General features: G+C 43.3%; 1 protein-coding gene across 4 annotated transcripts in view; it reads right to left on the minus strand.

The window, feature by feature from the left end:
- Positions 1-18,033, minus strand: part of LOC135223822 (NADH dehydrogenase [ubiquinone] 1 alpha subcomplex assembly factor 3-like) — a 51,289-nt gene that overhangs the window by 9,089 nt on the left and 24,167 nt on the right. For all 4 annotated transcript variants that reach the window (XM_064262677.1, XM_064262674.1, XM_064262675.1 and 1 more), the window contains exons 2-5: positions 15,596-15,744; positions 14,984-15,104; positions 12,807-12,951; positions 12,346-12,434 (exon numbers count right to left, since the gene is read on the minus strand). In XM_064262677.1, the coding sequence (XP_064118747.1) occupies positions 12,346-12,434; positions 12,807-12,951; positions 14,984-15,104; positions 15,596-15,642 (402 nt within the window). In that variant the 5' untranslated portion in view covers positions 15,643-15,744. The remainder of the gene's footprint in view (positions 1-12,345; positions 12,435-12,806; positions 12,952-14,983; positions 15,105-15,595; positions 15,745-18,033) is intronic.

Genomic DNA, 18,033 nt, shown 5'->3' on the forward strand with positions numbered 1-18,033 from the left:
TTCCCCAGAAAGGCTGACACTTTGTCTAGGCATTGAAGTTGTCGCCCCTGGGACGGAAAAGCCCGAAAAGCCACTGAGTCCATCTGAATCCCCAGATAGACTAAGGATTGAGAAGGAGTCAGATGCGACTTTTTGAGGTTTACTAGAAGTCCCAGGGACTTTGCTAACGACAAAGTCGTGTGAAGGTCCTCCAGACACCGGTCTTGCGATGAGGCTCGAATAAGCCAATCGTCTAGGTAGAGAGAGATCCTTATCTTCGCAAGATGGAGCCACCTCGCGACGTTCTTCATAAGAACGGTGAACACCATCGGCGCTGTGCTTAGACCGAAGCAGAGTGCCCTGAACTGGAATACCTTCCCTTTCAGGACAAACCGCAGGTATTTCCTTGATTGGGGATGGATGGGGACGTGAAAATACGCGTCCTGAAGTCTAGTGAGACCATCCAATCCCCCGGTCTTAAGGCTGCTAGCACAGATTGAGGTGTCTCCATCTTGAACTTCTGCTTGGTAACGAAGCGGTTTAGGCTGCTGACATCCAGGACGGGGCGCCAGCCCCCTGACTGCTTCGGCACTAGGAACAGACGGTTGTAAAAACCTGGAGAACCCAGGTCAAAGACCTGTTCCGCCGCATGCTTCTCGATCATTTGATCTAGTAGATCGTGAAGCACTTTCTGTTTTTCTCCTCGATACGAAGGAGACAAATCCTTTGGTGTCGAAGACAGCGGGGGCAACTTCATGAACGGAATTCTGTACCCCTTCTTCACGATGTCCAGAGACCAAGCGTCGGCACCTCTCTCTTCCCAGGCTCTCACGAAATGTAGAAGTCTGGCTCCTACCAGTGGCTGAAAGACTTCCATATCACTTCCTGCTCTTTGAAGGAGCGGGGGTTTTGCCTCTGGAAGTGCCTCTTCCTCGAGGGGCTGGCTTCGAGGAAGATCCAGATCGAAAGGGCTTCGATTTCTTTACAGCAGAGACCCCAGAAGACGATGTACCTGCTGGTCTCCTTGATGACTGAGCCAGAAGGTCTTGTGTTGCTTTTTCTTGCAGACTCGCGGCTATGTCCTTTACCATAGACTGGGGGAAGAGATGGTCTGAAAACGGAGCGAAAAGCAAATCCGCCTTTTGCGTTGGAGAGACCAATTTAGCCGTAAAATTACAAAAGAGTGCTCTTTTCTTAAGCAGTCCCATGCTGAAATGAGCAGTCAACTCCTCAGAACCATCTCTGACAGCCTTGTCCATGCAAGACAATACACTGGACAGCTCCCCCAGACTAAAGGAATCAGGACTTCTGGACCTGGCATCCAAAACTCCTAGACACCAGTCAAGAAAGTTAAAGACCTCTAGAGTCCTGAAGAGGCCTTTAAGATGAAAATCTAGCTCGCTATGAGTCCAAGTGACTTTCGAAGATGACAGAAGTGATCTTCTGGAGGCATCCACAATACTTCCAAAATCGCCTTGAGCCGAGGCTGGAAGTTTAACTCCGACGTTTTCTCCCGTCTTGTACCACATACCAGCTTTCCCGCAAAGTCTTGAAGGCGGCAGAGCGAAAGAAGTCTTGCCTGAAGCCTTCCTCCTTTCCATCCAATCGTGGACTTTGCGAAAAGCTTGCTTCGTGGAAAGCGACTTCTTCATTTTCACAAAACCTGAGATCTTAGAAGCTTTGGATGACGAAAACTGAGAGGGAGGAGTTTGCGGAGCTTCAGGCTGAAATGTGTCTCCAAACACTGATTGGAGAAGACGAATAAAAACCTTGTAGTCCGTCGAGACGGGAGCCAACTGCTGTTCCTCGTCCACTTCGACGAAAGCATCACTAACTTCCTCTTCAGACACTGGAGAAGTCGGAGGAAGTAGTAAAGAAGAATCTCAGGCCTTCTCAAAAGAGAAAGAGCGGCGAACAGGTAGAGTTCCCGCTTCCACCTGCGCTTGCGGTGGTGTGAAACTGGCGTCCGCAGGTGTGCGCTTGGCGTCCAATGCCACACTTCTGGCGCCGACTGGAGCGCGCTCGACAGCCACTGGTGCACACCTGGCGTCCACTGGCGCGCGCTTGACTTGCACCGAAGCTCGCTCGGCGTCCACTGAAGCGCGCTTGACTTGCACTGAAGCGCGCTCGGCGTCCACTGAAACGCGCTTCCTATCATCAGGTTTCGTACGAGCGGATAAAACCGCTTCCCGAGAGCGAGAAACGAGTTTCTCACCTCCTCTAGAGAGCCGCTGGGGAGCAGAACGAACTCTAGAGGGAGGCTCAAATGGAGAGAGAGACGAGCGAGGAGAAGGAGAGGGAGAACGCCTCGACCTCTTCACAGGAAGACTGTCATCCTTCCTACGGCGACATGGAAGAGTTTCTCAAGAAGTAATCACATCTTGAAGTTGCTGCTGCAGCGACTGAAGAATCTTCCTTGTAGGTGAAGCCTCCTTTTCTGGGGAGGGGCTGATCCTGTGAGCAGGAGAGTGGCGAGGGGACGCCTTCTTCCTACTCCCAGGAACCGCCACTTCACACACCTTAGAGCGACTGCGGCACTCGAAAGAGGCACCTAGTAAAGACTCCACATCTGAAGAATCCTTACGCTTCTTCTGCGGAGGAAAAGCAGCGAACGCACCATCTGGTGAAGAGCAAAGTTCCGGAGAACAACTTGGACGTGAAGCGTCCCAAACACGAGACGTCCTTTTCAGCGGACGTGATGCAGCATGAGAGCTCCACCCCTTGCGCGGGGAGGAAGCCTCTGAAGACGAAAAGCACTCCTTGAGGAGACGTGCACGCGCACGCTCCTTGGCAGTCTGGGTAGGTTCATCAGAAGCTGCCGAAGGCACGTCAGATCGGTGGGGGTTCCTCGTAACCCTCCTTCAGCTTTCGACATGCTCTCTCCCCGTAACCTGGGAGTCAAGCAGAGGTCCCGGCCTAGAGGCAAAATAAGGCCGATCTGACGCACCCTCCACTTCACAAGGGGCACTTTCACTGTACTTTAGCACTTCACTTTTGCTCTCAAGAGCCATCACTTTCGATTCCAAGTTACGAATCGACTCAAGAATCAAAGATAAAGTATAACCTTCTACAGACACTGCTTCAGGGCCCGAGGGCAACACTACAGGGTTAGGAGCATTAACTACAGAAGGAGGGTTAGCAGGAGAATCATTAAAATCTTGCCTACCCGAAACACTCCTGGAGGAAGACCTCCTTAACCTATCTCGCTCAAGTTTCTTAAGATAGGTTTCATACGCCTTCCACTCAGAATCTGTTAAGCTTTCACACTCCTTACAACGGCTTTCAAACGCACATTCATGCTCCCTGCAAACCTTAGATACAGTATGTGGGTCTACTGAAGCTTTCAGTAGCCTACCTCTACATTCACACTTAGAGCAAAATCTAGCGCTAGCTGAACTAGACCCTGACATCTTATTCAACGAAAAATCAATACCAAAATCAAATCAATCCACTATTAACGTGTGCCTAGCCACCGATCCAATTCAGATAACCAAAAAACCAAAAGGGATACTCAAGTAGCCAATAAGTTTCCATAATCTAGACGGAGGTGCTGCAAACGGATGTTTACAACACCGGCGACAGAAAAATTATGAATAGAAAATGGGAATGGTTCCTGATACCCGCCTCCCAGCGGCGGGAATGGGTACTAACCACCTGACTCCCACTGCGTGTGTCGTAAGTGTTTAAAATTCTGTCGGACTCGGAAAAATACAGCTATATATATATCTGACAGGTAAGTTTCATGAACAAAATATATTATTGTGAAATTCTCCCAAAAAAGGGAATGAACTTGCAAAGCAAGCTTCTACATCAAAGAATACCACATATAAAGATGAATCATTTGGGACAACAGGACCACATAACAGTAGCATCTCATCTTAACAGATGCTTTGGGGGTCTGGCCTTTCTGATAAGTAACAATGTCTCTTACAAAACAAAGACCTTATACATACTTGAATATTTTCAAAGCTATCTTACAACTAACAGCAATTCCATCAGGTTCTTAATTTAAACTAACCTGTAATTTATTTATACATAACATTCAATTTAAAAGACCTACCTAAAATTATATCACTTCTAAAATGGCACCATAAGGAAAACCACTCATAATATGGTAGCTGATAAGCACAGAAGTCCACTACGTTGAGGCTCGTTAAGTTGAAGTGTTACTGTATTGCACAACTATCCTCTACACTAGATGGCGACCATACAACCAATGTTATACAAAATAACATTTCAAAAGTAGTTTGAATTTTTCCTAGAATACGAGCCATAGCTCCCATAAATGGAGTTCACTGCACAAGGGGCACCTAAGTTGTTACTAACTATAAAAACAAAATCCTATCGGGTATGTCTGTGGATATGTGACCTGAGTGAGCCTATCTAAACCAGTGTATTCTCAGCTATATTAGTGCCCAGTTGTTACTGCATGGTCTCCCGTTCTGATGCTAAGATTTCTCATGTTGCATGCCATGTGTGCACGACAAACCTGTGTTTTACACTATATACACTTGCCCTCTACGGCTAGCATCTCTCTGGTAGCCAAGTAATTGCAGTATTCACAGAAAAATGCGAGATTTTGGGGCACGAGGTCACAACAAAACATATAACTTAAGTTTAACAATGACCAACAAGAATGCTATGCTTGCTCTGGTTTCATTAAATTTTAGCACTACAGTCAGCATTTTGATTTTATTTAATACTATGCAAGTGTAGGATTGAGGAAATTTTAGTATACGTATATAACAATCTTGCATACCTTAAAAGACCAAATACATACCTACTTGACATTCGAAGGAGAAAAAAAAAGATTGCAATAAAAGGAGTTCAACAAAAATGGAATTTTTATTCTAAAATTAATATTAATAATACTTACCTGTATAATTTATCTAGCCCTAAATCCCCAAAAACCGCACCAAAATTTACCACATTGGCAACCCTGTTACCTCCTATTCTGTCCGCCAGTTGGCAACACTGTCGTTGACAGATACGAAAAACCTTCCCTCAAATCAGTTGTGGTAGGCAGATCATGGGGTAGGATGGGTGGGACTAGATAAATTATACAGGTAAGTATTATTAATATTAATTTTAGAATAAAAATTCCATATTAATAAACATTACCTTAATATAATTTATCTAGCCCGATTAACCACATTGAAAAGGAGGAGGGAATCTGAATACAATTTCCCCTTCGGACAGAATAGGAGAAAACAAACAAAGAAATATATATCATAGGCAGTCAAAACTCAACCCAAGGTCAAAGATACTAACAACTCAAAGTCTCCTACCATAATGCCACCAACTGCGGTAGCACAGGACAAGGAGTAAGTGCATAGTCAGTCCGTCTGTACTAAAGTCAGGTGCCCGACCAGGTGACCAGTCAGACGAATTGCGGACAGCAAGGCTGCACCCTGAAGACTATCAAGCACTATTCTTTCCCTAAAGGATGAGTGTCTGGACTGTCTGGGCGATTCAAAGCTAAGCAAACCTTGGGGGTGTATCAACGCAACCCGAAGTCGCCAGCAACGAATCGGCTCATGAGCAACTCCTAACTCGAGCTTTCTGGTGCCAAGAGAAAGGAGCGCGGAGCAAAAAAGGCGATTCAGTCCCGAATGACGAATGCCTGACAGTCCAACCTGGTCTCATGTTACACGATCATCGGGGGTGTATCAACGCAACCGACTTCGTCAACAAGAAACTCAGGGCTACTAAATGTCGCTGATCTCACCACGGATTGTCTGACTCCGAGAAGATAGGTGAGACAAAAAGTAGACGGTGAGCGAGTCACCAGATGACAGCAGACGATCCATCGACTAATTCCCTGTCCAGGACAGTGGAAGAAGCAGGAGTCGTCAGGACAAGCGAACCAGTGGCTATAGTCCTGAGGTCAGGCCATCGACTCTGTGGGAGAAGCGTAGTCGCCAGTGCCGACAACCCAGTGGCTGGAACCATTTCACACTGAAAATGGAAGCAGCATGAGTTGCCAAGCAGTCAGTCCTTGTCATCAAAAACACCTAAATACCAACTGCCTAATTCCCATTATAACTACGTCAAAAAACTGCCATGGGTTATAATACAAAACAAAAAATATATACAACAAAACAAAAATTAATGAATAATATACAGGTAGCAACCAAACGTAAAACAGGAAGACTACCTAATTCTCCTGTCTGACGACCTGTCCTGCCATCACCAACGGGCCCAAAGAACGAAGGTCGCCTAGAACTAGAGAAATATCCCTCAGGTAAAAAGAGGCAAAACAGAATTAGAACGCCAAGTCGCCGCCTCAAGCACCTTGGCGACTGAGACGTTCTTCATAAAAAGCTACTGATGTAGCAACTGCTCTAAATACTGTGTGCTCTCGGCGTCTGGTCTTTTCCCCAGCAGCCGAACCACCAGTTTTAACGATCAGATCTCTGAGAAAAAAGGATACACCATTCTTTGAAATAGGTCTCTTGACCATTTCGGGGGTTGAAACAAACAGAATTACGGGGACCGACCCTGAATGGTCCCTTCGTGCGGCGTAAATAAAAACATTGAGAGGCGCCCTAACATGGGCAGAAAGAACTAATTCCTCATTTAAATTACCAACAAAGTCGACCAAGCGACTTCAGTACGAAAGACCTGGGAATGGGATTATCAGACGATTCAGTCTTTGCGACAAATTCAGGAAGGTATGACAAAATCATGTCTTGTCCAGATCTGGCAACCAGAAAAGAGAGTGCTTGCAGTTCACCCACCCTCTTGGCTGTAGCCAGTGAGACAAGGAAGAGTGTCTTAGAAGAGAGGTCCCTAAATTTTGGCAGAATTCAGAGGCTCAAACGGAGGGAACCTTAAGGCTTGAAGGACTTTGTTAACGTCCCATGTCGGAGGCAAACACTGCGGCCTGGGTCGAGATAGGGAAAAAGATCGAAGTAAATCTCTAATGACATAAGATGAAGAGATCTCAGGAAGCCTTGCCATTAAAACATAGGAAAGCATAGACCTATAACCCTTAATGCACGAAGGTGACAGGGCCCTGTCATGATGTAAATGAACTAAAAACTCCGCTACTTTCGGTAAGGAAGGTCTAGAAATTGAATGTCCTTGAGACTTACACCAACGTCTGTAAACCGACCATTTAGCCTGATAATTTACTCTGGTTGATTGCCGCCTGGCAAGAGCCAACTGTCGCGCCACTCTGGAGGAGAACCCTTCGTGCTTGGAGAACCTCCTGAACAGTCTCCAGGCATGAAGATGAAGCATGTGGAGCCTCTGATGGGAACGATGATGAAATGGGTTATTTTTTTGAGAAGATCTGGTCTCTCTGGCAGGCGAATGGGGGGTTCCACCAGTGCTTCCAGAAGGTCGGGAAACCACTCTTCTGTGGCCAGAAGGGGGCGATCAAGGTGAGATCCAGACGCTTGGTTGCCCTCACTTTGTTGAGGACTGACCTCACCAGAGAGAACGGAGGAAAAGCATAGGCTTGAAGTCCTCCCAGTCCTGCAAAAGAGAGTCTGTCCCGGCACTCTGAGGAGTCTGGTAAGGGGCGAAGAATATCTGGCACCCGAAAATTCAGTGGGTGGCAAACAGATCGACTGTGACAGGCCATTTCTTCCTGAGGCTGTCGAAGACTTCCTGGCAAAGTGTCCACTCCGACCCTTGAACTTCGTTCGGTCTCGACAAGGCGTCTGCTAAGACGTTGTGATGGCCCAGGATAAACTGGGGACCAACGTAATCCCCCTGTCTTCTGCCCAACACAGGATTGTACGGGCTTCTTGAGTGAGAAGATCCGACTGTGTGCCGCCTTGGTTTCTCAAGTACGAGACTGCTGTGTGTTGTCGACAAAGATCGCGACAACCGACTCCAACAGTTGTTCCTGAAATGAAAGAAGGCCTAGGTACACTGCCCTCAGTTCCCTCCAATTTATTGACATGCTCCTCTCCTCCTCTAACCAAAGGCCCGAAGCGGCTTCGGAGCCCAGGTGTGCGCCCCAACCTTGATCCGAGGCGTCTGACCAAACATTAGGTCCGGAGGAACCGAAAGAAGAGATGTCCCTGACTTGAGGCGGTGAACTTGCATCCACCAACGGAGATCCTTCCGACATTGTGGAGAAGAGGCGGACTATCGTGTCCTCGGACACGAATCCTATGACTGGCGAAGTGTCGACTGAAGGGACCTCATTCTGAGACACCTCCGGGAACCAGTTGGATGAGGGATGACAAATGGCCCAGGAGAGACCTCCAAAGAGAAACTGGCTGCGTTACGGAGGACAAAAATTCTTCGATCAGACTCAGAAGCTTGTCTATCCGTTTCTGAGCGGGAGAAGCCCTCAAAATCTGGGAATTCAAAACAATCCCCAGATAAGTCATGATCTGGCAAGGGATTAGATTGGACTTGTCGAAGTTGACACGAATGCCCAACTCGACACAAAGAGACAGAACTATCTCCCTCGACCGGAGACATTTCTCTAGAGATTCGGCCTGGACTAGCCAATCGTCCAGATACCGAAGCATCCTTACGTTTAAACTGATGCAGAATAGCTGAAACAGGAGCCATCACCCGAGAAAAGACCTGTGGAGCAGTGGTGAGGCCCGAAACAAAGGGTCTTGAACTGGAAAACTCCCGAGTCCGTGAAAAACCGAAGGTAAGGTCTGCTACTTGGATGGATGGGGATTTGCAGATAAGCATCCTGCAGATCGATGGAAATCATCCAGTCCCCCCTCCTGACGGATGAAAGAACAGTCTGGACCGTCTCCATCCTGAACTTGGACTTTAGAATGAACTTGTTCAAAACCGAAAGATCTATGATGGGGCGCCAGGCACCCGAGGCCTTTAGAACTACAAACATCCGAGAGTAAAACCCGGGAGAAGGAGGAGCTCGCTCTATGGCATCCTTCTCCAAGAGGGCCGAAAGCTCCTTCTCCAAGGCTTGACCCCTGATTGAGTGAGGGGAATAACTGCTGAACTCGAGAGGACGATTGGAAAGTGGAGGTCTGGAAATCTCGTAACCTTCCTTCAGGACCTCCACCACCCAAGCATCCACCGCTCTCCCCTGCCAAGCTGACCAATGGCGGGAGAGACAAGCTCCTACTGCGGTCTCCAGGCGAGGTGATGACTCCTACTTCCGAAAATTCTTACGCAGAGACAAGGAAGAAGAAGAAGAAGAAGGTCCTCCTGGAGGTTGAGCTCTTTCTCTGCCCTTAGAGCCACGCCAAGAACCTCTCCCGCGTTTCAAAGGGGGTGAGCACCAGAGGATGAAGAAGAGGCACCCCAGCAAGCTGATAGTACTCTGGAAAAAGAGCCAGAAGGAGGATTGGCTGGAGCAGAAGGTACAGATCTGGTCCTAAACTTTAACGCTTTACTCCTTGAAGGAACGGGAGGAAGACCAGAGGAAAAAGCTCTTGAGAAGGCCCCAGTGAGCGGTGGGGTTTGGAGGCATCACCTTGATGTTCCTTCAAAACCTCAGAAAGCACAGAAATATCGAAAAGGAAATCGCCAAAAGGAGAAGAGGACAACAGACGGGTTCTCTGAATCTCCGATACAGAGGAGGGTAACTGGCGACAAATACAGGTTACGCCTTAGAGAAACAAGAAAGGCCTGCATTGAAGCAGCAAGCTCGTTCTGATGTACAGAAGCGATTGAAATGGATGAGCAGAACTTTCTCAAAAGAGGAGCATCAGGAGGAACAAACCCGGAGTCCTTGATATACATTAAAAGCCCTCCGAGGACCCACATATTGAAGGATTGAGCTTCTTGTAAGGAGCTCATAACAGCCTCCATAGCAATAAATCTTCAATTGAGACAGAGACCGAAGCCTTAGAAGGCAAGGGTTGACTTGAAAGTCGGACAAAATCAGGATTTGGCTTGGGGGTCGAGAGAATGAAGAATCATCCGCCACCTGGTAAACTCCTCTCCGGTGTCGTAGAAGAGAAGAGAGCTTCCTCTTCCCTTCCCCGATCACCTTCGAAAGTTTAGCGGCAACGTCCGCCCTCACTCTCGCAAACCTCTGGGCAAAGGGAACAAACGTAAAAATTCCCGTGACCGGGAAGGACCGTCAGAAAAATCTCCCTTCTGTAATACAACGAGGCGGAGGCTGCTTCTGCTCTTTAGGCCTCGCCTGAGGAAGAAAACTCAAATTAAATCAAAAGTTTCTTGAATTCTACATCATGACATCCATTCGAGGAAACATCAATATCACACGAATCCGCGTCATCATCATCATCATCGTCAGATCCTAACTTAGAAACTTCCTCTGAAGTAAAATCCTGACGACTAGCTATCTTAGGTCTGACACTAATATCCCTCCCCCCTTCTCCTAAATAAGCGCCCTTTGGCACTGTTACGGGACTAACAGGGGACACGTTGGGTAAAGATTCGTTAGGCACCTGCCCGGAGCCAGGATCCCCCCTAGGCCTTCGCCACGACGGGGTTCACAAGCCAGGGTATCTGTCGCACCGTTACCCATGGTGCTGTCGACAGGTACCTGACGAGGAGCTGAAAATGAATCTAAAAGTGTGTTAGACATTCTAGTAAAGGCTTCTTGAAAATTCTCTGACAGATTGTTAAACTTAGCAGAAATATCTCTATCTAGACTAAGCTGTAATTTCTTAAAATTCTGTTTCCAGGTAGTTTCCATGCCAAAATCTTCGAATCTACATCAGAAATAACTTCACTAATTACCGGTTGTACAGGGGGCAAGCATCAATTAATTCGGAGTCGGAGTCGTACGATACCGAAACCGAAGAGCCAGAATCATGAGCGCCCAAGTCAAAGAATTCGTTAGATACAGTTCTAGCAATCGATTTCTTTTTCTCCTTAACCGATCTTTTACGCTGCAAGATTGTTTGGCGTTTCATATAAGCAGTCATATCCTCGTCAGACCAGGGCTTACATACGTCACAACGAGAAGTCAAGTCACAAACCTGTCCACGACAAGAGCTACAAATGTCATGGGGTTCATACTCCCGCTACTCATCCCTTGTCCACCACAAACCGGGCAGTTCCTGATGTTGCTGGCAGAAGGAAGCATCGTAATTTCTTGGTAATCCATTGTAGAATTGGACAGGTCAGTAGTTCCGGGTCGCGCAAAAGTTCGTAATTTAAGATAAGAACCACAACTTAAATCAAAGTTAATTCACTATTTCGTGATGTAATGCGTGAGTGGTAATTCATATAAAGTCTCATTTAACAAATAATGAAAGCTTTAAAGGCACAAAAATGTTTAAGGAAATTTATAAAGAGCGGCCGTGATGTAAACAACACGGGCGCTCGTTAACAACTGATTTGAGGGAAGGTTTTTCGTATCTGTCAACGACAGTGTTGTCAACTGGCGGACAGAATAGGAGGTAACAGGGTTGCCAATGTGGTAAATTTTGGTGCGGTTTTTGGGGATTTAGGGCTAGATAAATTATATTAAGGTAATGTTTATTAATAGGAATATTCAATAACTTATCAACATGAGGTCTCACACAACTTTACTTAAGAGCAACATTCATGATAATCTTTTGCTAGGCTACCCATCAAGACAAAATGAATTTTGAGAATAAATCTATTAAATTGAATTATAACTGTGAAGTAAGGTATAGTTCGGGCTGGAAATGACATGGAATACTGTTACCTGTGGGATATCTCGAATGTCTGCAAGTGTAAGCTATACTACAAGATCTCATAGTCTATCAAACACTCTAAGATTGTTATGTTGTGGATACTAAGGAATTCCTGTGTTCACAAATGTCTCCCTGTTAAGATAAAGGTATGGGCATAGAAGAACATACTCAAATGAAAGTTTCTAAAATACAGACTCTGAGTTTAAATTGATATTAAAAGCACATTTTACTCTGGATATTTTCACTAGAAACTTTTTTTTTTCATTAAAAGAGATAGGTCGCATAATTTTGTACTTACATTGCCAAACCTCAGTTTCCTCCTTTAGTAGGTCTGCAATAACTTAATCTTAAACCATGATCTCCTTAAAGAACTATCACACTCAACCTACCAGTGTGATAGGACAGTATGGAAACACAAAGTGGAAATTACAGTAAATGACACGTCTCAAATAACACCATACACAAGTTTGAGGTTAACATTAACTGAAAGCTTTAAATGGCTAAATAGATAGTATAGCTGCACTCCTTTTTCTACCTTGCCAAACATCATTGATCTTAAAGTGTGTTTGGCAAACAATAGTTACCGCACTTACCAAACTTTTTCTACTCAAAACACTAGACATCAAATGATCTGCATATCTAAAAGTGAAAAACCAAAACCTTTGCATCTTAAGAGAGACTTTTACCAAAGCTTATTCACCCTCACATCAAATGGATGCAATAAAAATAGGGAAAACAAAAAGCTATAAGACAACAACGGAAAACATTACTATAGTACCTCAATATTTAGTCCCTTATTTCTTATATATTGTAAAACACGTGGTTGTAAGGTGATCCCCCGGTCACCAACACCAATAATCAGGATATCTGTGAAAGAAAAGGTAGAGAGATTTTTGTAAAACTTCTTTGAGATCTACAAACTGCTACATTTCTGGTAACAAAGTCTTCCACACCTATTGTCTTGAATTTAGTCACACTGAAGTGAGCAATTCCCATTGTCTGGAATAATTTGTAAAATTGGAAACAAAGGAATAACTTGTAAAAATGGAAACAAAAAAGACTAAAAGGCTGATCAGAAGCACACATCATGAATAAAGATTAAATACGGGCTTGAAATAACAATCAACACCATCAAACAGCAAACAAACTGCAATAGTACTGTATAGTATATGTATAATCGTGCTTTTATACTTATGATTAGCAACCCTAAATATAGTACTGCAATAACTGATTGCTTACCAAGCTTAGGCTCAAGAAGATAAAATAACGACAAAGAATCTTCTGTAATGTCTTTTTCATCTCGAACACGCCAGCTGAGGACAGATTTTGGGAATATAGCCATTGGACCAATCACAGACATTCCATTGTTGAGACGAAAACCAGCCTGGAATGTTAACATCCATGTAGGAATATAGAAGTAAGATTTAGTACAAGCTGAAATTATTGTGTATTATCGTAAACACAAAAGGTTCTGGAAATGATAGTCATACAGGTATACTACAGTATAAAATTAATATACGTAAAGGCAAAAGAATATTTTGAAAATAATTATTTCATAACATTAAATCATGAATAGTCCAAATAGAATTAAAAAAAGTTTTTCATACAACAATAAAGTGCAAACGCTCAAAGTAAATATCAAAGAACATCATATAACATGAATACGTAATATTACAGGAGTCTCTGTACATGCAACACTAAGTGTCAAGCAGTATAATACTGAATTCTGTATGTCCATGAAGGTACTCTATTTTTACCTTAACGGCATTTTCAACTGAAAAAGCTATTTCACAGTAACCACAGGGAATAATAGGAGTGGAATATAAAATTTAGCAAAAGGTGAAGCACTGGGATCTATGCGGTGTCACTGAGCACTGAAAGTGAAACTGAGAGTAAAGAGGTATTAAAGTAACAGGAGGTAAACCTTGCAGTTACACTGTGAAACAATTGTTAGGAGAGGGTGAAAAGTACAATGGAAGACATGAGAATATGAACTGAGGTACATTAAAAGGAGGACCATGGCAAGGTGCACTGAAGGTACTACCCCCTACAAGGAACAACAGCAAATAAAGCAATAGCTTTCAAATGCAATCATTTCATGAATACAGTCCACCATCATTAAATCCTGTAACAATAGCACTAAAATTGTAACACTGGCTATGAATTTACAAAGATACCAATCTTGCTCCTTCATGGAGGCGACAGATCGTCTTAATTAAAGTCTACCTTGTTCTCTCCAATATCTTAGTCAGTTCAAAGCTTAGCTTTAAAATTTACGCATCAGAATCCAATCTAAGGTGATGGTAAAGTGACTTCAGTTTATGGCAATGGTTAATTTCTCCAAATGAAAATTCACATGTAAAAACTTGAATGTAGTCAAAGGCAGTACAAGCCAGCCTTACTACATCAAAATACCCACTCCAGGTTACTGTAATGAAGTATAACTTGATTAGTCTGACCATTTGATAAGAATATAGTAATGATAGGTGTAGGTCCACTTAAGGACTGTAGGTTAATCAGCACCAGATATTGTATCTCAATCTTAGTGACTCCAATATTATGTTTTTCAGAGTACATAATGTGTTCCATTTTGTTATTTTAGCATGTACTGTACATCATTTATTTGAGTAATTTTGAAAAACAATGGGCTAATTTTATATCCCAAACATGTCTAGCCTGAACAAGGGCCTGGGTGACATACCCCAATGTTTCAGCCTAAAAAAAAAAAAAATTAAACCAAATCATGAATGGACGCTTTCTTATAAAAAAGAAAGGGAGATCACCCTACTAAAGAAGGTCATACTATTTTCAATGTAGAATGTCACTTCATGTAATGACCCTTTCCATCATACCTGAGCTGACAAGCCACTGGTTATCTGTTCTCCCAAAGTGCATTGTAAAAATGGAAACCATAAAGACCAAATCATTAGCCAAGGGTTTCCTGAAAGCAAGTCAAGGAGTTCAACCTATTCAAGAAGGTCTTAATCATTTCCCAACTATCATTTCCCTAGTGTTTTATCACTCAATCTCTTCAACATGTGATAAAATCAGGAAAAGAAGACTTGCAATTCAATCAGTTCCTCCACTTATTAAAAGTAACATCAAGTAAAGTGGAAAATTTGCCATTTCAATGGATGGGAATGAAGTATAAAATTTACGCCACAGGCCAAGGTCATTTAACACTGAAAGGGAAACTGAGAGTAAAAAGATTTGAAAGGCCTAACACGAGAAAAATCCCACAGTTGCACTACAAAATTGTTTAAGAGGCAGTAATAAGTAAGATAATATGAACAAAGGTACATACAAAAAATGGCTAGAAAGGGGTTGCAGCTAGGGGCCGAAGGGAAGCTGAAAAGAAGCTTAAGTCACGCTCACAGTGCACAGCTTGAAGTACACTGATGGTGCTACCCCCTCACCTGACTATAACCATCTATCATTAAGCCAGCACCAATTTCCTGGTTTAAGACTCTCGCTGTGGTTTTCTGATCATCGCCAGTAAACTGATTGCACCTTGGCTGACTGAGAAAGCCCTTCAGCCTGAAACAGCAAAATTCCTTTTAGAAACAGTTGCAGCACGAAACAATGCAGATACATAGCTACTTATGATGAGATTAGGTTCTGGAATGCTTCTCGTGAAAGCATTAGATTTTAACTCCAAGTCAAACACAGTAACACCTCAACTCAAGAGAGACTTTGGGGTCTGATTTTCTATAATAAGTAATAAAATCCATTAAGTGACAAAGACCATACATTATAGCCCGCCCTTGAATATATTATATCTTCCAAGATGCTAAAAGGAATAAGGTTATGAAACAGAGGCAATGGCAATGTTCAAACATACATATAATCATAAGCAGTTTTCTTATTTCCCAAATACTTTTAGTGCCATCTCTTTCTTGGATATTTCCAGTCTCTATTACATTAATTATGAGCACCAATATACAGATCTCATTAAAGGTAACTTAAATTATTCTGATCACGATTGTAAGAAACTTGAAATTGCTATGATGGCAAATTAGTCAACTTGCCTGGGTGCAAGGATTGCTGCAGTATTACAAAACGTTGAACGGAGCATCTTGTTCCTTACTTTCTTCAGCAATTTTTTTTTTCAAGTATTATGGCACAACTTCACATAATCATTTACCAATCTAGAATTCTTATTCATGACACTTCAAACCTGGAAGAGAATAAAAGACATAAATATTTTTCAGGAAATGCTTAATTTATCATAAGTTGGGCTAATTTTAGCTATGAAATTTCACCCAGGGTCTAACCTAACTTTTAATCATAAGTAAAAATGGGTGTCGTGTTTAGTACCAGTTCTGGAGGGATCAAAACAAAAACACAAAAAAATGAATGGTTACGTATTATTATAAAAATAAAAAAAGACATAAATATCAACAAAAAATATAAGGAAATGGCAGTAAACATTCTAGTCGACAACTGGCAGGAACCAGAGCAGGGTAGTAGCCTTCAGTTTTACTCAAAATTCAATAATGGTGTACGTAGTTGTGAAGGAGGCTATGCAAAGATGTCGTTTATTAGTAATTTTTTGGCTGAAAAATTTAGAAAAAAATGTATATAATAAAGTACAAGTGAGATAATTTGAGAAATATGTTATTGTTAGTATACAATAAGGTTTTGTACATACTTACCTGGCAGATATATACTTAGCTATACGTCTCTGACGTCACGACAGAATTCAAAAACTCGCGGCACACGCGACAGGTAGGTCAGGTGATCTACCTTACCCCCCGCCGCTGGTGGCGGCTGTAAGAACCAATCTCCCTTTCCAGCCAGAATTTTTCCTTCCACCGGTCTCCTAGGAGGCTGGGCGGGCCATCAATCGTATATCTGCCAGGTAAGTATGTACAAAACCTTATTGTATACTAACAATAACATTTTTGTACATGGAACTTTCCTGTCAGATATATACTTAGCTGATTGAACACCCCCTTGGTGAGGGTAAAGGAGAACAGCAATATAAATATGGAAAAAAGGGGAAAACAAACACTAGTTTGTAGGATGTAAATACAACCTTGGTTCTTACCTGTTTAGGCAGAAGACTTCGTAGTTACTGTCTATGAGTCTGCGTTGCCTTAAGAGCTTCAGCGAGGGCGTGACCTACAGCTGACAGACTCTTTGGGTCTATCAAAGGGATTTTGGCTTATCCGCTTACTTGATAGAATCCGAGCAGGATCTGTCAACGGGGATTAGCGCCACTTATATGACAGAACCTAACCACTATCATTGCAAGGAGCTCAAACATAAACCGATCACCTAACCAATCTAATCATTGTTAGACTACGAAATGAAAACATGCCTACCCGCATGTTCTTTCAAACAACCAAAACTTACAACCTAACAAGGGGAAAAATATATACTACTAAGGATATGTCTCAGCTCCCTGCCCCAGCGACCGAATCCGCCGATACGTACGGGCCTAAACCGAAGCACTTTTCATACGTAAATTTTGACGTCTCTCAGATAGTGGTTTGCAAAGACTGAGTTGCAACGCCAGAATGTTGCCTTCATAATATTACTCAGGGATATGTTTTTGTTAAAAGTCAATGGACGTGGGCAATAGCTCTTACCTCATGAGCTTTGACCTTAGACTTTGAATTGAACTTTCATCACATATCGCATGCGCTTCTTTCACCAGGCTTCTGATTAGAAAGAAAGCGCATTCTTCGAAAGAGTCCTCCTTGGATCTCTTACAGAGCACCAAAGGTTGACATCATTGCCCTTAAGTTTTTTTTCTTTTCTTTTCTCTGTAGATAGAATTTCAACTTCGTACTGGCAAAGCGACCTCTCTGCTTCCTCGCCTACTAATGCAGACAAGCCTTGTACTGCAAAGCTCCTAGGCCAAGGATTTGAGGGGTTCTCGTTCTTGGCTAAGAACGAAGGAAGGAACGAACAGATAGCTGCATCTCCTCTGAATCCCACATTTCCTTCTAGTGCATGGAGTTCACTAACCCTCTTTGCGGAAGCCAATGCCATGAGAAAAATTGTCTTCTTTCGTGAGGTCTCTAAACGAGGCAGACTGAGGCGGTTCGAACTTATTGGACCTCAGGTAACGTAGCACTACATCCAGATTCCAACTCGGAACCCCTGGAGAAACCTTCTTGGATGTTTCACAAACGATCTTATTAGATCATGAAGGTCCTTATCTTCTGAAATGTTTAAGTTTCTGTGCCTAAACACTGCAGATAGCATGCTACGATAGCCTTTAATGGTTGATACCGCCAATACTTTCTTCTTCTAAGGAAAAGTAAGAAGTCTGCTATTTGGGTCACAGAGGTACTGGAAGAGGAAAAGTGATGGTCCTATACACCATCGCCGAAAGACGTCCCACTTCGATTGGTAGACTCTAAGGGTAGAAGGCCTTCTTGCTGCTGCGATAGCCGTTGCAACTCTTGCAGAAAAGCCTCTCGTTCTGACCAAACAATTTTGACAGTCTGAGCAG

Source organism: Macrobrachium nipponense, chromosome 10 (assembly GCF_015104395.2).
Source record: "Macrobrachium nipponense isolate FS-2020 chromosome 10, ASM1510439v2, whole genome shotgun sequence".
NCBI classification, from domain to species: Eukaryota; Metazoa; Arthropoda; class Malacostraca; order Decapoda; family Palaemonidae; genus Macrobrachium; species Macrobrachium nipponense.